At 41.0% G+C, this 21,105-nt stretch overlaps 1 protein-coding gene across 2 annotated transcripts in view; it reads left to right on the plus strand.

Moving 5' to 3' along the window:
• Positions 1-21,105, plus strand: part of wdfy1 (WD repeat and FYVE domain containing 1) — a 67,739-nt gene that overhangs the window by 12,101 nt on the left and 34,533 nt on the right. For both annotated transcript variants that reach the window (XM_080185526.1, XM_080185527.1), the window contains exons 3-6: positions 2,363-2,436; positions 5,672-5,726; positions 16,771-16,921; positions 18,564-18,676. In XM_080185526.1, the coding sequence (XP_080041652.1) occupies positions 2,363-2,436; positions 5,672-5,726; positions 16,771-16,921; positions 18,564-18,676 (393 nt within the window). The remainder of the gene's footprint in view (positions 1-2,362; positions 2,437-5,671; positions 5,727-16,770; positions 16,922-18,563; positions 18,677-21,105) is intronic.

Here is a 21,105-nt window from a genome sequence, read left to right on the forward strand (position 1 = left end):
CCAGCATTTATTTGGACACAGAAAAGTTTGCTAACCTTGTGATCTCCAGCCTCACTCTGACAGAATTTTCCCCCAAGCCTACCTATGATCCCAGCTTGTTATCTTAAGATCGGGTTGGCTTTGCTCAAGTCACAAAGTGATTACCTTCAAGGAAACTTTACCTTGGCAAACTGACTGTATACATTCTGCAGATAGTGTCCCTCTTGGAAACTTGAGGCACGTTTTTATACAGGAAGATAGTGGTTAACTCTGGAGTGGGGTTAGTCCAGAGGTTCTGTCATTTCCAATATTGGCAGCAAATACTTCCTGTACAGAAACTTTTTTTCAAATTCAAGCTGTGGCAGGGCATCAAAAGAGATTTAACTTAAGAAGTCATTTAACTCATTGAGTCTGCATTGGCTCTCCAAAATAATTTTCTGCTGAGCCCCACACCCCTGCCTTATCTCCATAACCTTGCACATTCTTACTTTTCGGATAGCAATCCAATTCCCTTTTCAAATACCCCATTCAAACCTGCCTACACCACCCTCTCAAGAAGTTGATTCCAGATTCCAATCACTATCTGTCTGGGTAAAAACATTTTCCTCGCACCACTTTTACTACTTTTGACAGTTATTTTGAATCTGTGCCCTCTAGTTCTTGAGTGGAAGCAGTTTCCCATAACTTATGCTGTCCATAACTTTCAGGACTGTGCATAGCTCCATCAGGTCTACTCTCAGGTTCTTTATCTCCAGAGGGAACAGTCCCAGCTCCTCTAAATCTACCTTCATAGCTACAGTTCTTTATTCCTGGAATAATTCTTCTGAATCTCCTCCATATTCTCTCCCTTATCTTTGCATTCTTCCTCAAATATGATGGCCAGAATTGGATGCAGTACTTCCGATGAGGCCAACTGACTGTCTTGTACACGTTCAACATATACTCCTCTATTCTATGCCGTATTTGTAAAGCCTGAGAAATTATATGCTTTATTAACTGCTCTCTCAACACACTTTGCCATCTTCAATGGCATATATGCATATACACTTCCTGTTTCTGCATCTTTTTTAGGGTTTCCCCGTTTGCTTTTATGCTTGGTCACCATCAGTGTGGATTTTGCATGTTCTCCCCGTGTCTGCGTGGGTTTCCTCCCACAGTCTGAAAGATGTGCTGGTTAGGCGTATTGACCTGAACAAGTGGCAGAGTATGGCAACTTGGGGAATTTCATAGTAACTTCATTGCAGTGTCAACGTAAACCTCATTTGTGACAAATAAACTTTAACTTTATCTCTCCATATTCTTCCTCCCAAAATGAATCCTCTCTCACTTCTCTGTGTTGAACTTCATCTGCCGTCTTCCCAATTCACTGATATTGCTATGTCCTTTTGAAGTTCAAGGTTATTCTCATCACAGTTGATAACAGTTCCAATCTTTGTATCGTCATGATCATTTGTGATTTTGAAATCATGCCCTGAACGCCACAGTTTAGATCATTAATATATATATCAGGAAGAGCAAGAACAGAACGTTTACAGTGCAGAGGAAGGCCATTTGGCTCAAAATAGAAATATAAAACTTTTTTTTGAGGACAGTGAATGAAGCAATGCGTGGTAGGGAAGCACAATATTGAGTATATCGTTTGAATTCTATATCTGACTGTTTAGAAATTGGTAGTTTAGGGACTTTGTCCAGTACTCCAATTTTATTACTCCAAATTAGGGCAGCACATTGGTTAGCACTGCTGCCTTGCAGTGCCAGGGACCCGGGTTCGATTCCTGGCCTGGGTCACTGTCTGTACGGAGTCTGCACATTCCCTGTGTCTGTGTGGATTTCCTCCGGGTTCTCCAGTTTCCTACCACAGCCTGAAAGATGTGCAGGTTATGTGCGTTGAGAACTCTAAATTCTCCCTCAGTATACCTGAGCAGATGTTGGAGCGTGGCAACTAGGGGATTTTCGTTGTAACTTAATTGCAGTGTTAATGTAAGCCGGCTTGCGACTAATAAATAAACTTTAAATCAGCTTTTGATGCTTGCCTTTTTTTAATTCAGCGTGGGAGAAATGTAGGCCCAAATTCTCCTACCTTGCCCGTGGCTGGATTCTCCAGTTCAGCTGCAGTGAATGAGTGCCAAATTCTCTGTTCTTGTTAGGAATGGGGCATACAAGATCGGAGAATTCCGGCCATAATGTTTGAATGGATCGAGGAAGGTGATACAACCATCAATCTTTTTTTTTAGAAAAAGCATTGTTGTAAGCAGAAATGGGTATCGGGTTTTATCCTTACAAAAAACTTTTTACGTATTCCATAAAATATTTTTTTAAAGAATAATGTAGATGTTTTCTGATGTGAACAGCTAACGTTAACTATGCACTTCTATTTTTAAAGCGCCCTGCTCTGCCATATCCTACAATCCTGACAGCAAACGGATGTTTATAGGGCAGGATAATGGAGCAATTGTGGTATGTATGCCTGCATGTTGTCCTATCTCTGTTCTAGTTATAAGGATTAGGATTACCATTCTTGTCTCTTGCCGAAAGAAAATCAGAGATAATATAAAAGAAATGTGTGGATTTTATGTTCAGTGTTGGGCGTAATGTTCATCTCATTGCTTTATTCAGACTTCAGTAATGCCCTAAGTGCACCAATTTACAATTGTTCCACTGAATTATTTATATTTCTTCTCCTTTTGTGGCATGTTTTTTTTTTTCCCCCTGCCCCTGCCCCTGCCACCCTTTCCCACTCCTTAGTGACCTACTTTAAAGGACTTTCATTATTCCACTTGAATCAGCTGTTTCCCTCCAGGAATGGCTATGGGTAATTTTCTTCAGTCCCTAGATTATTTAGCTCTGATCCTGAATTCTTCTGGTGATGATGGATTTATCCTGGTGTTCCCTGATTCTGGAATGGAGATTTTGAGACAACCATACCATGCACCCAGTCAAACAGGTTCGTAGAATAGAATCATAAAATTTCTACAGTGCAGAAGGAGACTGTTTGACCCATCGAGTGTGCACTGACAACTATCCCACCCCGGTTCTATCCTTGTAACCCCACTAATCCCTCTAATTTACACATCCAGGGACACTTATGTTGTCACTGTTTTAAGGCATGCAGCAAGTCTGCTTTAATCTCTGCCTGCTGCAATCAATAGTTCAAGGCAATGACACTGCAACATGCACATTAACAAATTGAAAGGGAAACTCATGAGTTTAATAAGAAGTTTTGAAGAGGTGACAAGGATAATTGATGAGGGCAGAGCTGTGGATATAGTTTATATGGACTTTAAGCATTTGACAAGGTCCTACATGGCAGACAGATGCAAAATTAAAATCATGGGATTTGGGGTGTACTGCTAAAGGGTTACAGAACTAGCTTGATTAAAGATGACAGAGTAGCAGTGGAAAAGTGTATTTCAGAATTGAGATCTGTAGGTAGTGGTGTTCCTCAGGAGTCAGTGCTGGGACCTCTGCTGTTTGTAGTATTTATAAATGATCTGGAGGAAAATGTGGGTAGTTTGATTAGTAAGTTTGCAGATGGCACAAAAATTAGTGGAGTTGCTGACAATGTCGGGCATTGTCAGAGCTTACAACAGGATATGGACGTAGATTGGAGACTTGGGCACAGAAACGGCAGATGGAGTTTAATCTGGACAAATGTGAGGTGATGCATTTTGGAGGGTCAAATTTAGGTGTGAATTATACTGTATATTCCTAAAAGTGGCAACATAGGAAGCCAAGGTGATTAAGAAGGCATATGGCATACTTGCCTTCATCAGCTGGACATTGAGTACGATAGTTGAGAAATTGTGTTGCAGCTATATAAAACTTTGGTTAGGCTGCATTTGGAGTATTGCATGCAGTGCTGGTCATCACACTACCAGAAGGACATGGAAGCTTTAGAAAGAATGCAAAGAACGTTCACCAGGATGTTGCCTGGTCTTGAGGGTGTTGGCTATGAGGAGAGGTTGAATAAACTAAGATTGTTTTCACTGGAAAGATGGAGGCTGATGGACGTCGACAAAATTGAGAGGCATAGACAGGGTGGATAGTCAGAGGCTTTTTCCCAGGGAGGAAGTGTCAATTACAAGGAGGCACAGGTTCAAGGTGAGATGGGAAGAGTTTAAGGGAGATGTGCAGGGGACATTTTTCACACAGAGTGGTGGGTGCCTGGAACGTGCTGCCAGAGAGGTGGTGGAAGCAGGCACATTAACAACATTTAAGAGGCCTCTGGGTGGGTATATGAATAGAGAGGGAATAGAGGAATATGAACCAAGTAAGGGCAGAAGGGTTTTTTAGTTAGGGCATTATGATTGGACAAGTTTGGAGGGCTGAAGGGCCTGTTCCTGGGTTGTATTTCATTCTTTGTTCTTTAATATAGGAAATAAGAGCAAGAATAGACTGGGCCCTGTAGCCCATACAACATTCAATATAGTCACGATTGATTTTCTGTCTGCACTCTATTTTCCCATTGTCTACTTTCTCCATATCTCTTGGTGTTTTGAGAGAAAAATCTATCTTCGCTTTGGATATATCCAACACTGAAGCATGCACAATGCTCGCAGGTAGAGAATTCCAAAGATTTACAGCACTCATTGTATAAATTTCTCAGTATCCCAGTCCAAAGTAGTATTTATCCTTTTATAATGGGAAATATTGGAAGCACCTACACCGTGGGAGGTCTTTGGCCTCAATCAACCTCTCACTGAATTCTCTGGACAGAGAGCCATTCTTGAATTTGTATTTTGGTGATGGGTAACTATGCTGTGACCTCTGTCTATCTGGGGCATCAACTACAACCACGTTCAGTGGAATTCCTTTTACCGTGTTAAAGGCAAATCATTATCATATTGCTGATCGGAAAAGTCTTGGATGAACAACTGCTAGAAGGCATATTTGTCAGCTAGCTGTATGAGTATGTGCTTGAAAACCTAGAGCAACAAACGTTACATTTTAGCAAGATGGGTGGCTGCTCCACCTCTGTGGCTGCTGGAACCACTGTTCAGTTGGGCATGATGGGCATCCATGCTGTGGTCAAGAAGATGTTTGGATCAAATCGAGCATATTGGCAAATTTAAATTTCAAATATTTCTTTTAAAAATAGAGCCCTTCCAAAATACACGGAATGTTTTCACCAGCGGAGGATGCATCCTAACTGACTTGACGATTTACACTTTTTATTTAAAAAAAAAATTCTGACCCCAACTAACTCTCAGGGGTTTGCTTAATGACAAATAGCCTTTTAAATCGTCTGGAAGGGTCTATTGCTGTAAAAATGTACATGACAATTGCACACAGCTCTACTTGGCAGAAGAATATTACATTGTGGATTATAGAACATCAAGTGAACATTTGGCTTCATGGTAACATTCCAGCATCTGCCTTGGGAACTGAAAGGTTCAAATGTTGCTCTGGTCTTTCACAGTGAGTGGAGACCAGAGCTTTGTCTTTGAATTCCAAGATGGCATCCAGCAGGATGTTCGTGTCTGCTGGGTGTGGGAACCCATAAACCCTCTAAGGATCTAACCACCCTCCATGCTGATTAGAAAGATGCCGATGCACCATTCCACTATCTTATACTATTCTCTGAGAGTATGTAGCTATTAAAAAATTCTGTTATGAGACTTCTAACCTTCTTAACACTGCATTTTGTCTAGCTTATGGAGATGTGCTTTAATTACAACATTTTTCTTTTCAGGAGTTCCTCATGGCGGAAGATTTCAATAAGATGACTTACGTAAAGACTTACCCAGGTATGTTACTTTAAGTTTTGTGGTCACCAAATTTTATTTTTGTGCTCACTATTTGAGGCAAATGTCAGAAGTACCAAAAAGTTCATATTTAGAAACTGATTTGTGAGCCTGTTGCTGTATTGGTAATTTCTGGAGTATTGTGAATATTACTAGGTTTAGCTGAGTAGGGAGATGGATTATAAAATGGAGGAAAATCTTAGCACTATTTATGAATCTGAGTTGACTTTTAAATTGGAAATGTATATCAATAAAAATGGCTCACATGGAAGATTTCCTCTAATTTCCTTTCTCCCACTGACATTATGACTGACATTATGCATTGTCTTCCAATGGCAGCTTAAATAGGTAACCATCTGCAAGGCACTTTCCAAAGCTGCTTTGCAAACATCTGCAAAGTGTTCATTGTTGGTGATCATGCCACGTATGTTACATATCGAGGATGAGAAAAGATCGTTAGATCTGAACTCATCCCAATGTGTCTAACGTTTTCTTTACCACACCCACCAACATATCATCATGTGAGCTGTTTTTTTAATTGTCTACTGAAAATTCTTATCTGCTGTAACATCTCAATGACCAGACCAGATCAAGAGGTGCCAAATTTATAATTTATGTTTGCAAATTTTGCCACCCTGCATTGGAAACCCACCTACCCTGCGAAGCTGATTATCATTTGCTGCCAGCCTTATTAAAATACTTGGAGTGAGTTGGCTCCCTGCCCCCTTGTCTACAGCCCCGAAACCTGGAAATGGATAAGTTGGAGTCAGGGTTCAGATTTTTAAAATCCTGACCTGAAACCAACCCACCTGTTTTTGTGGCTAAAATTGAGACCAGTTTTTCAAGTTGATGATGTTTCATCAGAGCTGAAAGATTTTGTTGATAAACAGTTTATCATCTGGCACAAAATTGGGATGAAAGTGGGAGGGGTGCAGAGAAAGAGTATGCAACTGGCTGGAGGGCAGGAATGCTTAAATGTCAAAATTGAAGAAAGGTACAAGGCAAAACATAGGTGGCAATGGAAAAAGTAAATAAACAAAAGATTTGCGCCGAGGAGTTTATGCAGTATTGCCCTTTTTGTGTATTTGAAAATGTAAGACATAGAGCCAAAATTATACACTTCTTGGTATGAAAAACAGAAAGGAAGAGTCATATTTAAATGGTGAAATATTGAGAAGTGTGGATGTACAAAGGGGTCTGGGTGTCCTTGTAACCAGTCAATGAAATTGGAGAGGCAGGTGGAGAAAGCAATCAGGAAGGCAAATGGTATGTTGGCCTTCATTGCAAGAGGATTTGAGTTCAGAAGTAGGCATGTCTTACAGCAGTTATACAGGCCTTAGTGAGACCACTAGACTGAAACTGGGTTGTTGAGACTCCTATGAGGAGAAATTGGTTTGACTGGGCCTATATTCACTCGAGTTTAGAAGAATGAAAGGAGATCTGATTGAAACAGACAAAATTTTAATGGAGCTGGATAAACTAGATGCAGTGAGGATGTTTCCCTGATAAAACAATCTAGTTTGAAGCATTGGTGCTATAAAAGTTTAAAAACATTTGGTGGGGTGGTATACAGACCACCAAACAGTTAGGGTGTTGTTGGAAAAAGCATTAGACAAGAAACCAGAGACCAAGGTCCTGAATCTCAATAAAGGTAATAATGGTATGAGGCATGAATTGGCCAAATGGACTGGGAAACATTACTAAAAGGAAAGCCAGTGGACAGGCAATAGCAGGCATTTAAAGAACAAATAGGTGATCTCCAGAAGTTGTTTATTCCTGCTTTGCACAAGAGAATTGTGGCCAAACCATGGCTTACAGGGGGAGTTGGAGATGGTATCAGATTCAAGGAAGAAGCATACAAATTTGTGAGAAAAAGCAATAGGTTTGAGCAAAGGAGGACCAAGGGATTGATTTAAGAAGGGAAAAATAGAATATGAAAGTAAGCTAGCAGGAATCACAAAAATTGACTGTAAAAGTTTCTACAGGTATGTAAAGCAAAAAAGATTGACAAAAATGAATGCAGGTCGCTTACAGTCAGAAATTGGAGAATTCATAACAGGGAGTAAAGAAATGGCTGAGGAATTAAATTTGTCCTTTGCTTCAATCTTCACAAGGAAAACTTGAATAAATGTACCAGAAGTGCTGAGAGAAATAAGTTTCAGTGAGGAGCTGAAGGAAATCAGCATTAGTAGAGAAATAGTTTTGGGGAAATTGAAGGATGCAGCATAACGTATATGGGCATGTACATGGCTGATGCAGTATAATGTAGATAAATCTTCAGGTCTTGATAATCTTCACTCTAGAATACTTAAGGAAGTAGTCCTGGAAATTGTGGCTCCATTGGTGGTTATTTTCCAAACTTCTTTGGACTCTGGAATAGTTCCTACAGAGGGTAGCTAATATAAACCTGCTATTCAAAAAGGAAAGTAGAGAGAAAACAGTGAGCCTAATGTCGGTACTGGGGAAGTTGCTAGCGTCCATTTTCAGGGATTTCACAACTCTGCATTGGGGAGGCAGTGGTATAATCAGACAAAGTCAGCATAAAGGAAATCACGCTTGACAAATCTAATGGAATTCTTTGAGGATGTAACTAGTAGAGTTACTAAGAAGAATGAGGTGGATGTGGTTTACTTAGACTTTCAGAAGGTTTAAACAAGGTCTCATATAACAGACTACTATGAAAAGTTAAAGCACGTAGGATTGCAGGTAATGTCTTGAGGATTATCAAAAGCTGGTTTTCAGATATGAAGCAAAGAGTTAGCATAAATGGATCTTCTGATTGGCACTCAGTGACTAGTGAGGTTCCAAAGGAATCTGTGCTAGGACCCCAACTGTTCACATAATATATTAATGATTTGGAAGAGGGAACTGTATGTATGATCTCCAGATTGGCAGATGATACAAAGTTGGGTGGGAGGGTGAACTGCGAGGGGGATGCAGAGATGCTTCAGCGTGATTTGGACAGGCTGAGTATATGGGCGTTTGCATGGTAGATGCAGTATAATGTGGATAAATGTACGGTTATCCACTTTGGTAACAATAATAAGAATTCAGATTATTACTTGAATGGATGAAATCTGAGAGAGGATATTCAGTGAGTCCTTGTGTGTCAGTCGCTGAAAGTAAGTGCAGGTATAGCAGGCAGTAAAGAAGGCAAATGATATGTTGGCCTTCATAGCGAGAGGATTTGAGTGTAGGGAAAGGGATGTTTTGCTGCAATTGTATAGGGCATTGGTGAGTCCACACCTAGAGTATTGTGTGCAGTTTTGCTGTCCTTATCTGAGGAAGAATACCCTTGTTATAGAGGGAGTACAGCGAAGGTTTGCCAGGTGGTTTCCTGGGATGGCAGGTCTGTCCTATGAGGAGAGACTAAGTCAGTTAGGGTTATATTCACTGGAGTTTAGAAGAATGAGAGGGGATCTCATAGAAAATTCTAACAAGGTTAGTCAGAAAAAATATTCCCAATGGTAGGGGAGTCCAAAACTAGGGGTCATAGTTTCAGGATAGGGGTAAACCTTTTAGAACGAGGTGAGGAAAAATTTCTTCACCCAAAGGGTGATGCACGTGTGGAATTCACTACCACAGAATGTAGTTGAGCCCAAAATGTTGTCTGATTTCAAAACGAAATTAGATATAGTTCCAAAGGCTAAAGGGATCAAGTGATATGGGGGAAGGGAGGATCAGGATATTGAGTTCCATGATCAAAATGAATGGGGAGCAGGCTTGAGGGCTCAATGGCCAACTCCTGTTTCTAGTTTATTTAAAGGCTCATAGACCACCCTTGCCTTTCATTTTACATGTCAATTCTGACACTTGGTGGAGAAAACTTGGTTTTGATTCAACCAACAATGGATTATTTTTTACTGAATGCATTAGGAGGTTATACAGTAATGTTGCAAAATAGAATATGCCTATACTTGCCATACAAAGCTATCATAATTGTGTTGGTGCATACGAGTTGTCACTGATAATGTGAATTCAGTGTGGCCTTTTCACTAATTGTATTTATGGGGCCTTTCAAAAGATGTTGTCGGTGAAAGTAATATCTTCCCTTCACAATGGATGGTGATGTGCTGGATGTATCAGCTGATTTTTAGATTATTAACTTGCTGATGCTTTGAAAGTACTTTCAGTCCTTTGCGAAATAAACTTTGCTGTGGAAGAAATAATCTTGGTTGAAATGAGGCACTCAGTGATCTTTGGAACAGTGGCTGCTCCAGGGCATGTTAGTGAAGGGCATATTAGAATCTGAATTCTGTTTGCCCAAGTGATTGAGGGGGGAGAAAAAATGTACATAAAACATCAGAACTTAAATACGCAGCTGAGGAAGGGGCGGTAGTGTCACAAATAGCTCACATTAACACTGCAAAGAAGCCACTGTGAAAATCCCCTAGTTGCCACACTCCGGCATCTATTCAGCCACACCTGAAGCAGAATTTAGCAAGGCCAATGCACCTAAAATCAGCACGTCTTTCAGACTGTGGGAGGAAACGAGAGCACCCAGAGGAAATCCATGCAGGCACGGGGAGAATAGGCAGACTGCACAGACAGTGACCCAAGCTAGGTCCCTGATGCTGTGAGGCAGCAGAGCTTGCTACTGTGCCTTAGTCTATGCCACTACAGAATACTGTACTGCTTTATGGATGTGCGGTCACTGCACAAAGATCATTGCAGCCATGAGCTTAGTGTTGAGTTGGGGGGTGGGGAGAGGAGAGACCCTGAGGAGGCCTTTAAGTCAACTACAATAAAATGGCTCCCAGCACCATCCACATTACCCTCTAACTATTTGCATTGTGCTCCATAGAATGGATAAGACCATGAGCAACACTGACTTTCCCATTCATGAAAACTTGAAAAATCTATTAAGCAAGCTCCTAAAATTGCATCAGCCATTCTGGAAAGCAGCAACTAATGTTCAAACAGCTGATGTCAAGCCACTACCCAGATCGATGGAATAGTGGGAGCAGGAAAGTAGCAAGATTCAGTTTTCAATAAATTTACGGTTTAAAGTTGAGCTTGTGCATATCTTGATATTATAATCAGAGATAGAGGGTTGGGTTGAGTTGATATAAACCGACCAAGGTGTAAGATGCAATAGAATTTTTACAAGAAGCAGCCACTTTAACTGAGATGTGATACTAGATATTTCAGAAAAGTGAAGCATTGCCACCTTGCCAGCGGGAATAACACCATCCACTTCACTGTAAAGTGAGGATGGTAATCAGACCAGGGGAAAAGAGAAAGTTTGCAAAAACTATCTCCATTGATACAGAAGCTCAAACAAAACAAAATTAGTTTAAACATAGCTTTATTGTAGGATATCTAATGAGAGCTAGGATTGAGAAGTTTAAGTCAATTTTAACCCAATCTGTCAGTGGTGAAACTGACATTGACCTCAATGGGCAGTAGTATTGGAAAGGTTAAGAATCCCATTCAATTCTAGGGGTTTCTGAAGCAGCGAGTTTGGTTAACTGTCAGCACATGCAAAACAGCAGCTTGTCACTGAATGCATCTATACACAAGTGTGAGAGCTTGGGAATTTAGTGAGTGAGCGAATTCAGTGCAGTGAGAAGATGCTGTTCACGTAAGTAGCTACCCCATGAAGAGACTTTATAAAAAAAACTTGAGAGCAGCTGGCCAGGCGACCTCAAAAGAGCTAGCTCAGTGTGTGACTCCATGGGGAAGCTGCCATTCCGAATGAATCGTGACATCCCAGAAGGACAGGTAATTGATGGGTTTTAGTATTTTTTTTCTTTTTACCTTTTAAAACTTGAATAATTTTTTGCAATTGAAAACGTTTTATTAGAAGGTTTCTTAACAGCAATAAAGCTTATTTGATTTCCTATTTGGTATTTCCTATTTTTGTTAGTGAGGGAAGTCCAATCGGAGCAAGGAAAATATTGATTGAAGTAATAGAGTATAAACATAGGCAGGACTAAACACATCTGTAAGGATAATCATTTCATGAATTAAAGACTACAAAAGTAGCTGGGAGGGCGATATGTGGTGGGTGGTCATGGACATATGTGTGGCTGGAGAAAGTACAGCTTGAGGTCATTTGGGCTGGAGGGTCAAGCTGTAGACGCTTTGACACAACAGGAAGGGGGAAAATTACCTGGAGGCTTTGTTCCAGGAGGCGGTCACACCCATTAGGATGGAGTCAACTGATTTGGTCAATGGGACGGACAGGGGATGTAACTTGCAAATGAGACAGATAAGGAGATCAAGAAGGTAGAAGTCTTTGCAATTGTCCAAATGGTTCAAGGTTTTTGCAGTTTGTACAGACAATAGCAAGTGCTGCAGGGTGGACGAGCAAACTGACAATGGCAATGTGGCGAAAAAGCCATTCAACCAAGAGGGAGTTAACAGGAATATAATGGTAGTAAGGGAGAGTATCATCAGGAAAATGGACACCGTCCTGCAGTCACGAGTGCAAGTCCAGAAAGCTGTGTTTTCTGCCCGATGCTGGAGTTTGGGACACTTGCTTAGGGCTGGGGCTTCAGGGGAACTTGCAGTGGGAAGAGGAGTATTTGGTTGTTATGATCCACGTAAGTAACACTGATGTGGGTAGGGCTTGGAAAAGTGGGAGCTGTATCAGTGGTGTGTTCTCCACCATTCTTGGAGCAGCATTCACTGAGTTGTAAAACTAGGGTGATAGAGAAGGCTTTCAACTAAATAGGGATTATGTGAAGGAAAATTTGTTAGAGAAGAAACGTCAAGAGAGAAGGTAGCAGTGATTAAAAATGGTTATCAAGAGTGTGGCAGGAAACAAACTTAAGAGTGCACCAGCAGATAAGGCTAGAGGTTGTGAAAATAATGAAAAAAAACCTAAAGGCTCTATTTCTGAACATGTGCTGCGCTTGCAGCAAGATAGGTGAATTGTCAGCACAAATTGGGTAAACAGAGATGACCGAACTGCAATTGCAGAGTAACAAAGGCTGGGAACTGAATATTCAAGGGTATTCAACATTTAGGAAAGATAGGCAAAAAGGAAAATGAGGTGGGGCAGCATTGTTAATAAAGGATGATATTAGTACATTAAAGAGAGAGAAGATTTTAGATTGGAAGATCAGGATGTAGAATCAGTTTGTGTGGACGTAAAAGATAGCAAGGGGCATCAAAATTGGTAGAGGTGTTTATAGTTGATATCTAAATCAGGAAATTAAAGATGCATGTAATAAGGATAATCATGGGGGACTTCAATCTACATGTAGTCTGGGTAAATCTAACTGGCAGTGATGTTGTGGCAGCCAAATCCCTTGAATATATACAAGGTTCTTTTCTAGAAGAATATCTTGAGGAACCAACTCGAGAACTTGCTATTATATATCTAATGTTATGCAATGAGGAAAGGCTAACAAATAATCTAATTGTAAATGTGCCTTTAGAAAAGGGTGACCATAATATGATAAAATTTTACATAATGTTTGAAAGTGATGATATTCAATCCAAAACTACGGTCTTAAATCTAAACAAGGAGAGCTATGAAAGCTTGTGGGCCAAGTGGTAGATTGGGCAACGTATGTATGATGATAGACAGGTGATGCTTAGTATTTAGAGAATTCATACATGGTTTACAACAAATATACATTCTTTTAAGGGACAAAAGGCCAGCTAGAAAAGTGATTCACCCAAAGCTAACGAGAGAAGTTAAGGATTATATTTAGATCAAAGGAAGAGGCTTATAAAATTGCTAAAAAAAGTAGTGAGTCTAACAATTAGGAATATTTTAAAATTCAGCAAAGGAGGACCAAGAAACTGATAGAGAAACTAAAATCGTGGAATCCTACAGTGCAGAAAGAGGCCATTCAGCCCATTGAGTCTGCACTGATCACAATCCTACCCAGACCAGATTCCCATAATCCCCTGCATTTACGTTAGCTGGTCCCCCTGACACTAATGGCCAATTTAATACGGCCAGTCAATCTACCGCGCACGTCTTTGAACTGTGGGAGGAAACCCATGCAAACACGAAGAGAATGTGCAAACTCCACACAAACAGTGACCCAAGTCGGGAATCAAACTTGGGTCTCTGGCACTGTGAGGCAGCAGTGCAAACCACTGTAACATTGTGCTGCTCTACGTGTAAAGTGAATGAGCAAAATGTGTAAATGAATTAGCAAGGAACATTAAAATAGACTGTAAAAACTTCCATAGATAAATAAAGGAAAGAATAGCAAAGACAAATGGGAGCCTGTTACAGGAAGAGACAGGAGAATTTATAATGGAGAATCGGGAAATACTAAAGAAACTGAACAAATACATTTGGCAGGATTTCCCATGCACCCAACCTCATGTTTAGTGGTGATAGAGCTGGCCAACCCGTTGGATGATGGCAGGATCTTTGGACCCACAGTTGTCAATAGGGTTTCCTGTTGAACGCACCCTTTGCTGCCGGGAAACCAATGGCGTGGATGTAGTATCTACTGGACCAGAACATTCTGCTGGTGTGAACGGCCAGAAAGCTCCAGCCTTCATGTCTGTCTTTATGGAGGGGGGGGGAATACAGAATACTTTCCCTGAGAGCCAAGGGATTAGTGAGATTGAGGAACTGAAAGAAATTAATACTGATTTAAAGTGCTACTGGAGTAATTAATGGGACTGAAAATTTACAAATCCCCTGGATCTGATATTCTGCATCCCAGAATATTGGAAGAGGTGGCTGGAGAGATAGTGATGCACTAGTGAGTGTCTTCTAAAATTCCCCAGATTCTGGAATAATTCCTGCAGGTTGGATGGTAACCACTCTATTTAAGAATAAATGGAGAGAGAAAGCAAGGAACTCTCGACTTGTTAGCCTGACAGTAGTTGGGAAAATGTTATAAAGAACATGACACGTGGACACTTGGAAAATCATGGTAGGATTCAACATGGATAAATGAAACGGGTGTCATGTTTGACAAACCTAATAGTAACTCTCAGAATAGATGGGGCAAACTAGCAGATGTGGTGCATTTGGATTTTCAGAAGGTTTTCGATAAAGTCCCGTGCGAGGTTAGTAAGCAGAATTGGAGGTGGTATATTAGCATGAGCAGGAAACAGAATAGGAACAAATAAGTCATTCTCAGGTTGGCATGCTATGACTGGTGGGGTACTGCAAGAATCAGTACTTTGGTCCCAGCTATTCACAACCATACCAATGATTTGGATGTGGGGATCAAATGTAATATTTCAAAATTTAAAACTTGTAATATTACCAAATGTAATCTTTCCAGACTTAAAACTTAATGGGAATGTGAATTGTGAGGAGGACGCAAAGAAATTTCTAGGGGATTTAGATCGCACCTGGAGTTTGGTTTCCTCACCCAAAGAAGGATATACTTGTCATAGGAGTGCAATGAAATTTAACCAGACTGATCCCTTTGGTGAGATGGTCCTGTGAGGAGACATTGAGAGACTGGGCTTAAATTCTCTAGAGAGCTTAGAAGGAAGAGAATTTCATTGAAATATACAGAAATCTTACAGATCCTGACACGGTACATGCAGGGTGGGTGTTTCTTCTGGCTGAAGGGTTTCTAGAGCCTCGGTATATACTCTTAGAATAAGGGGCAGGTATTTATGAATAAGATGAGGAGGAATTGCTTCACTCAGTTGTGGAAGCTCTGTCCCTGAGTATATTCAAGACAGACTGATAGATTTCTAGATATTAAAAATATTAAGGGAAATGACATTGAGATAGGAGATCTTTGATTGGTGGGACAAGTTTTAAGAGCCAAATGCTGCCCTCCACCAGCACCTGACTTGATTCTGGACTCAATTTTGCAGGCTGTCCCTTTAAAAACCTTCTAAGAGATTTGAATGTGCTGTTTGCAGAGTTGTGAGGTTATCTCTGAAAGATAGTTTTTGTTCAGTAAATTTTCTGCAGGATTTTTGCAGACAGAAGAAACGTGATGTGGCACTCAGGACAGGATTTGAAAGTCTCATCCATTATGTCACTCTGCTTTCCTTTGCTTTTTTTAACTGATGAATAAGCAGTGGAAAAGTTGAAATTTGCTTCATACCCTTTCAAAGTAGGGATCAAAGGACAAGGAATACGAGAATGTCTTAGGGCCCCTTGAGCCTTCTCCACCATTCAGCAAGATCATCTGAACTTGATGTAAATTCCATCTTCCTGCCTGTTCTCATAAGTTTAAAATTTACTTATTAGTGTCACAAGTAGACTTACATTAACACAGCAATGAAGTTACTGTGACAATCCCCTGGCTCCCCTGTTGATGCACCAAGGGAGAATTTAGCATGGCCAATGCACCTAACCTAATCTTTTGGACTATGGGAGGAAACCCACATAGAACACGGGGAGAATGTGCAGACTCCATACAGACAGTGACCCAAGCCGGGAATTGAACCTGGGCCCCTGATGCTGTTAAATGGTTCCTTTCCCTGTTTCTTAAAAAGAAGTCATCTTGACACTTTTTCCCTTCATTTGAATCATTTCTTTTTACTGAGGCTGTAACAGGAACATTATAAATGTCAGCTTGACTCAGTGGTGATGCAGTTGCCTCTGATTCAGGCTGGGTTCAAGTCCAACTGCAGGACCTGAACGCACAATTTTTGGGAAGAGTTTGGCACTGAAGAATTGCTGCATTGACGGTGGTGCTGTTTTCGGCCAAGATATTAAAACAAGGCCTTGTCAGTGCACAAATTCCTGTGTCATCAATTGACGTTTTAGCAAGAGAATTCTCCCAGTGTCTTGATTTGCATTTGTCTTCATATCTTACACAATCAAAAACAGATTTATTTTTGTGGAATATTGTCCGTTTCCCATGACTGCATGCTAAAGCAGCTATTTGCAATAAACTGCTTTGGGACATCTGAGAATGTGAAAGGTTTTCTTTTGTTTATAATGTTCAATCAGAGAGATCTTTCTTCTACTCCTGAGTTTAATGCGAAAAGTTCATTTTATGATCCTGCCCACTTTAGTGTAAGTTAAACTGAATGTGAAGTTCAGCTCAGCAACGCACTATGTAATGGCTCACAAACAGCTTCCACAAGTTTGCATTACGACAATTAATATTTCATAATGGTATCTTTTTCTTTCCCTTTCCAGCACATCAGAATCGTATTTCAGCAGTGATATTTTCTCCAGTAACTGAATGGGTTATAAGCACAGGACATGACAAATACCTCAGTTGGATGTGTACCAGGAGTGGATGTCTGCGGGGAAGACATTGCTTTGGTGCATGGGCTTCATGCTTACAGTATCCTTAACCTTTGATCACTTTTAGATATGTTGGCAAGTAAATCAGTATCAAGATTGGTCAATGAGAGTTCATGTTGCTGAACTGAACCAAAAGAAGTGCTTGTGAATATGTCCTAAGGAAACATTTAACCAATGTCTGTGAACTGCCTACTACTGTTCTGTCAGCTCATCTGCATGTAGTTTGAATTAGACGTTGGCCAGAATTTTACCATTTTATTTCAAAGTGCTGGAGGACATGGAACTGGGAGAATTTCAGATCTGTTTTTTGGGCATGTTTACAAGTCCCCCCCATACACACTCTGACTGCAAAATTTTGAGCAAGTCTGTCGCTTGCTGCAGAAGCCTGTTGTTGGGGATTAATACACCAAAAGCCTGCAGAGAGAGGTAGTGTGCATATGCAGACCTCTGATGCTGCGGTAGCAGGGATCTGACAGACAGAGAGAGCTGTCAGGTCCCTGCTACTGTAGGCAGCCTGAAGCAGCTCTCCCACCCCCCTGCAATCACAGGGACCTGTGGTCCAAGATGCAGTCTCCCCCGGCCGTCCAGACCGATTTGTATACCCACTGCCCTCCCCCACCAATCATGGACTCGCCGGCCTCCTCACCGATCAGTTCCACCTCTCACCAATTGCTGCAGAGTGGCAGCAGCCCTTCCCAATTAGCCCACCCCTTGGCACTACCTGGTGGGCATTGCCCAGGTGCCAATCTGGCATTGCCCAAGGGACAGTTTTACCCCCCCACCCCACCCTGCCTTTGCCCTTGGTCTCTCTGGGGGGCCTCAACGCCCCCTGGTTCCACTGGTGAGGCCAAGACAACTATTCCTCACTGGCAGAGGTTCTCGCCAGCGAGGCCATAAAGGCAGGAGGGCCAGGATAATTGAGCGCTGGGCTCGCTACACACGTTCAAAATATCATTTTAATAAATTTAAATAAATGAATTGGCCTCTCTCCCATTTCCGGCTGACCACGCCGGAAATCCTGCGCTCATAAAATGGGCCGGTCATGAAAACAGGTGACAACCGCGCTATTGATGCCCCACTTTACGTCCGTTTCATGCCCAAAAATGGGCACAGCGCAGTTGTAAATATCACCCAACATGTTACACATGCAGGATAAAGCTAATTTTTGTTGCAGCACGAGGGCTAGCATCTTCTTTGAAACACTAGACTTCTAGGTTGTGAGCACACTTCTGGAACTAAAGTAGAATGACAACACATAGCTGGATCCTGCTGTAAACATATTGCTCCATATAATATTTCTGAATAGTGTTTTCCTCTTTTTAAACTAGGTGAGAGTTCAGAATTTAAGAGGAAGCTCAACTTCAGAAAGGATTTTTTTTTGTACTCATTCTTGTCTGGAGAATTTGTCTGCCAAGTTAAAACATAGCACTGTCAGTAATTAACTAACATTAAAGGAACACGGTCTACCTTTGTCATTGCTGTAAAAGTGCTATTAGCCCTAATTTATCAGTGTGGCAGGTTTGTAAGAAGATATTTTGATATAAATTTATCATGAGCACTACGGTGAAGTTAGAAAAAAACTGGCAGTTATTTCAGTTGCAATTGAAAATCACTCTTTTGTCATGTCACTTGTGTTGAGGATGGCATCAACTTTTATTCTTTTTAACTTTCAATTTATTCAGATATGATATAGAAACGAGTCATGCATTTGTGGGTGATTACTCTGGGCAGATCACGTTATTAAAGCTCGAACAGAATTCTTGCAGTATCATTTCAACGTTAAAAGGACATGAAGGTGATGTGTACATACATGCTGCAGCTGCTGAGTGCTGCCTGATTCTGCATCATGTCTGTCAGTGATAACAAGAGTTGTTTCCCTCAATTAGCACATTACCAGATACCACTGTCCCTTCGATCGATCACATTTCAGAAAGCATCATGCGTTCAAATAATCTAAAAACCCAACTGAGTCGCAAAAATATCTGTAATGTTATTTCTGATGGGTTTTCAATCATTGTCTATGGAATGCAGCCCCAGAATGGAATTAGCGGTGGGAGGTCACATCTGTACATACATCTACTTATTCTATCTCGTGCAACCATCCCAACTATTTATTTCTAATTCTGAATTCCCTAGGCCTCACTGAATCTATATCTTGTTAATAGCTTTGCATAGAATAGACAGCACTGAAACTGACCATTCAGCTCTATCAGCCCATAAGATTTTGCTCCACAAAACCACCTCTGTCTCTGCTAAATCAACTTTCATAAGGGCACATTCCTTCTGTTCCTTGTGTAATAGCTTACCCTTTCTCAACTGCAGACGGGGTTAGAATTACTTTCCACACTTCCCAATTTAAATGTTGTGAAAAATCATTACTGTGATTACTGTGTTTACTTTGTAAGAGGATTTACTTTTTTTTTAAGGTTCTGTCTCATACTTTGGGTGGAATTTTCTAATTTTATTTGCAGTGGGCAGGAAAAATGTGTGGGAGTCGCCAACACTCAGGGAAGCTTGCTCTGTTGGATTGTTTGGGACTTAAATGAGGGGGTGGGTCCCACAACGTCACACTGGGGGGCAGACTCTGCCCACAGAACCCCACCCTCCACAGAACACCCACTTGTACTGTATTTCTTGCTGTCAAGTCCCAACTGGTTATTTTGTTAATTGCCTAACCTGCACCATCTGCTGTGCCATGGGAAACAGAGTAACTAGGGAGAAACAAAGTGGGAGAAACTATCAAATCCCATCAGGATATTGGACGTTTCTTTCAAACCTCTCCTTTGTTTTTTCTGCTGTTGGGAGAATAACCCCCAGTTTTTCTGACCGCTGCATGGAACTGAAGTCCTTCTATTTCTTATGTTCTTATCCATTGTACTGTTCTACTTGTGTACTCTTTGAATTACTCATTGAATCATAGAAACCCTACACTGCAAAAGGAGGCCATTTGACCAATCGAGCCTGCAGCAACATCTACCCAGGCTCTATCCCTATGTTTATCCCATGTATTTACCCTGCTAATCTCCCTGATCCAGTTTACGTAAATGCCAATCCATGTAACCACACTTTTGGACTTTGGGAGGAAATTGGAACACCCCGAGGAAACTCATGCAGACACAGGGAGAATGTGTAACTTCCACATAGACGGTGACTCGAGGCCAGAATTGAACCCAGGTCCCAGCAGTGCTAACTATGCCATGTGCTACCCAAGACCTACTGTCTCAAATTTGGTGCCAAGAATTGAACACAGTACATCAACTGAGGCCTAACCAGTGCTTTACAAAAATTAGCATGACTTGAGCGCTGACAAAAGGTCATCCAGGTTCAAAACAATAGCTCTATTCTCTCTCCAAGATGCTGGCAGACCTGCTGAGACTTTCTAGCATTTTCTGTTTTTGATTAGCATAACTTCCCTACTTTTGCTCTCTACTCTAATTACAAAACCAAAGATTCTAGGTTTTTATATTTTTAATGGACTTCTAAAGTTGCCCATCCTCCTTCAAAGACATGTGTATGTACACCCTCAAGTCTCTGTTCCTGAAACCCCTTTTAAAATTTGCTTCTCTTCATTGATGTTGCCAAATACATCACTCCACAATTCTTCTGTGCATTAAAATTCAGCTGCCATCTGTCTGTTCATTTCACCAGCTCCTGAAATCTGCTACTCTTCTCCTGTTTAACTATATCTTTGATTTTTGTGTCAGATTTTGAAAGGTGCATTGTATGCCCTCGACTAGCTTGCTAATATCTCTCTAGATATTAGCAAGCTAGTTGAGGGTATGAAAGAGCAGTGCTCCAACACCAATTCCTAGGGGAACACAGCTGCACACTTCTTGCAGTCCAGAAAAACAACTTGCAACTGTTTCCTGTTGAGTTCCTTAGCCAATTTCATATCCATACTGCTACTGTCCCTCTAACCTCATATGCTATAATTTTGCTAGAAGTGTGTGAAGTGGTACTTTGTCTAAATCGGTCTCGTGAACAACAACACCATCAACAACCCACTCACCTTATTTCATCAAAGAACTTGATCAAGTTAGTCACCACAATTTGCCTTTATCAGATCTCTAGGTTGGCTTTCATTCATTAATTTACATTCTCCCAAGTGCCAATTATTTTTTTTCTTGAATATTCTTTTCAAAGTTGTCCCATTGATCATAGGATAACTGGTCAATAGTTGCAGGATTGGTGCAGGGGCAGTTCAGTAGCACAGTGGTTAGCACT

The sequence above is a fragment of the Carcharhinus amblyrhynchos genome, chromosome 3, assembly GCF_965287045.1.
Source record: "Carcharhinus amblyrhynchos chromosome 3, sCarAmb.v2.hapA, whole genome shotgun sequence".
In the NCBI taxonomy this organism is placed as follows: domain Eukaryota; kingdom Metazoa; phylum Chordata; class Chondrichthyes; order Carcharhiniformes; family Carcharhinidae; genus Carcharhinus; species Carcharhinus amblyrhynchos.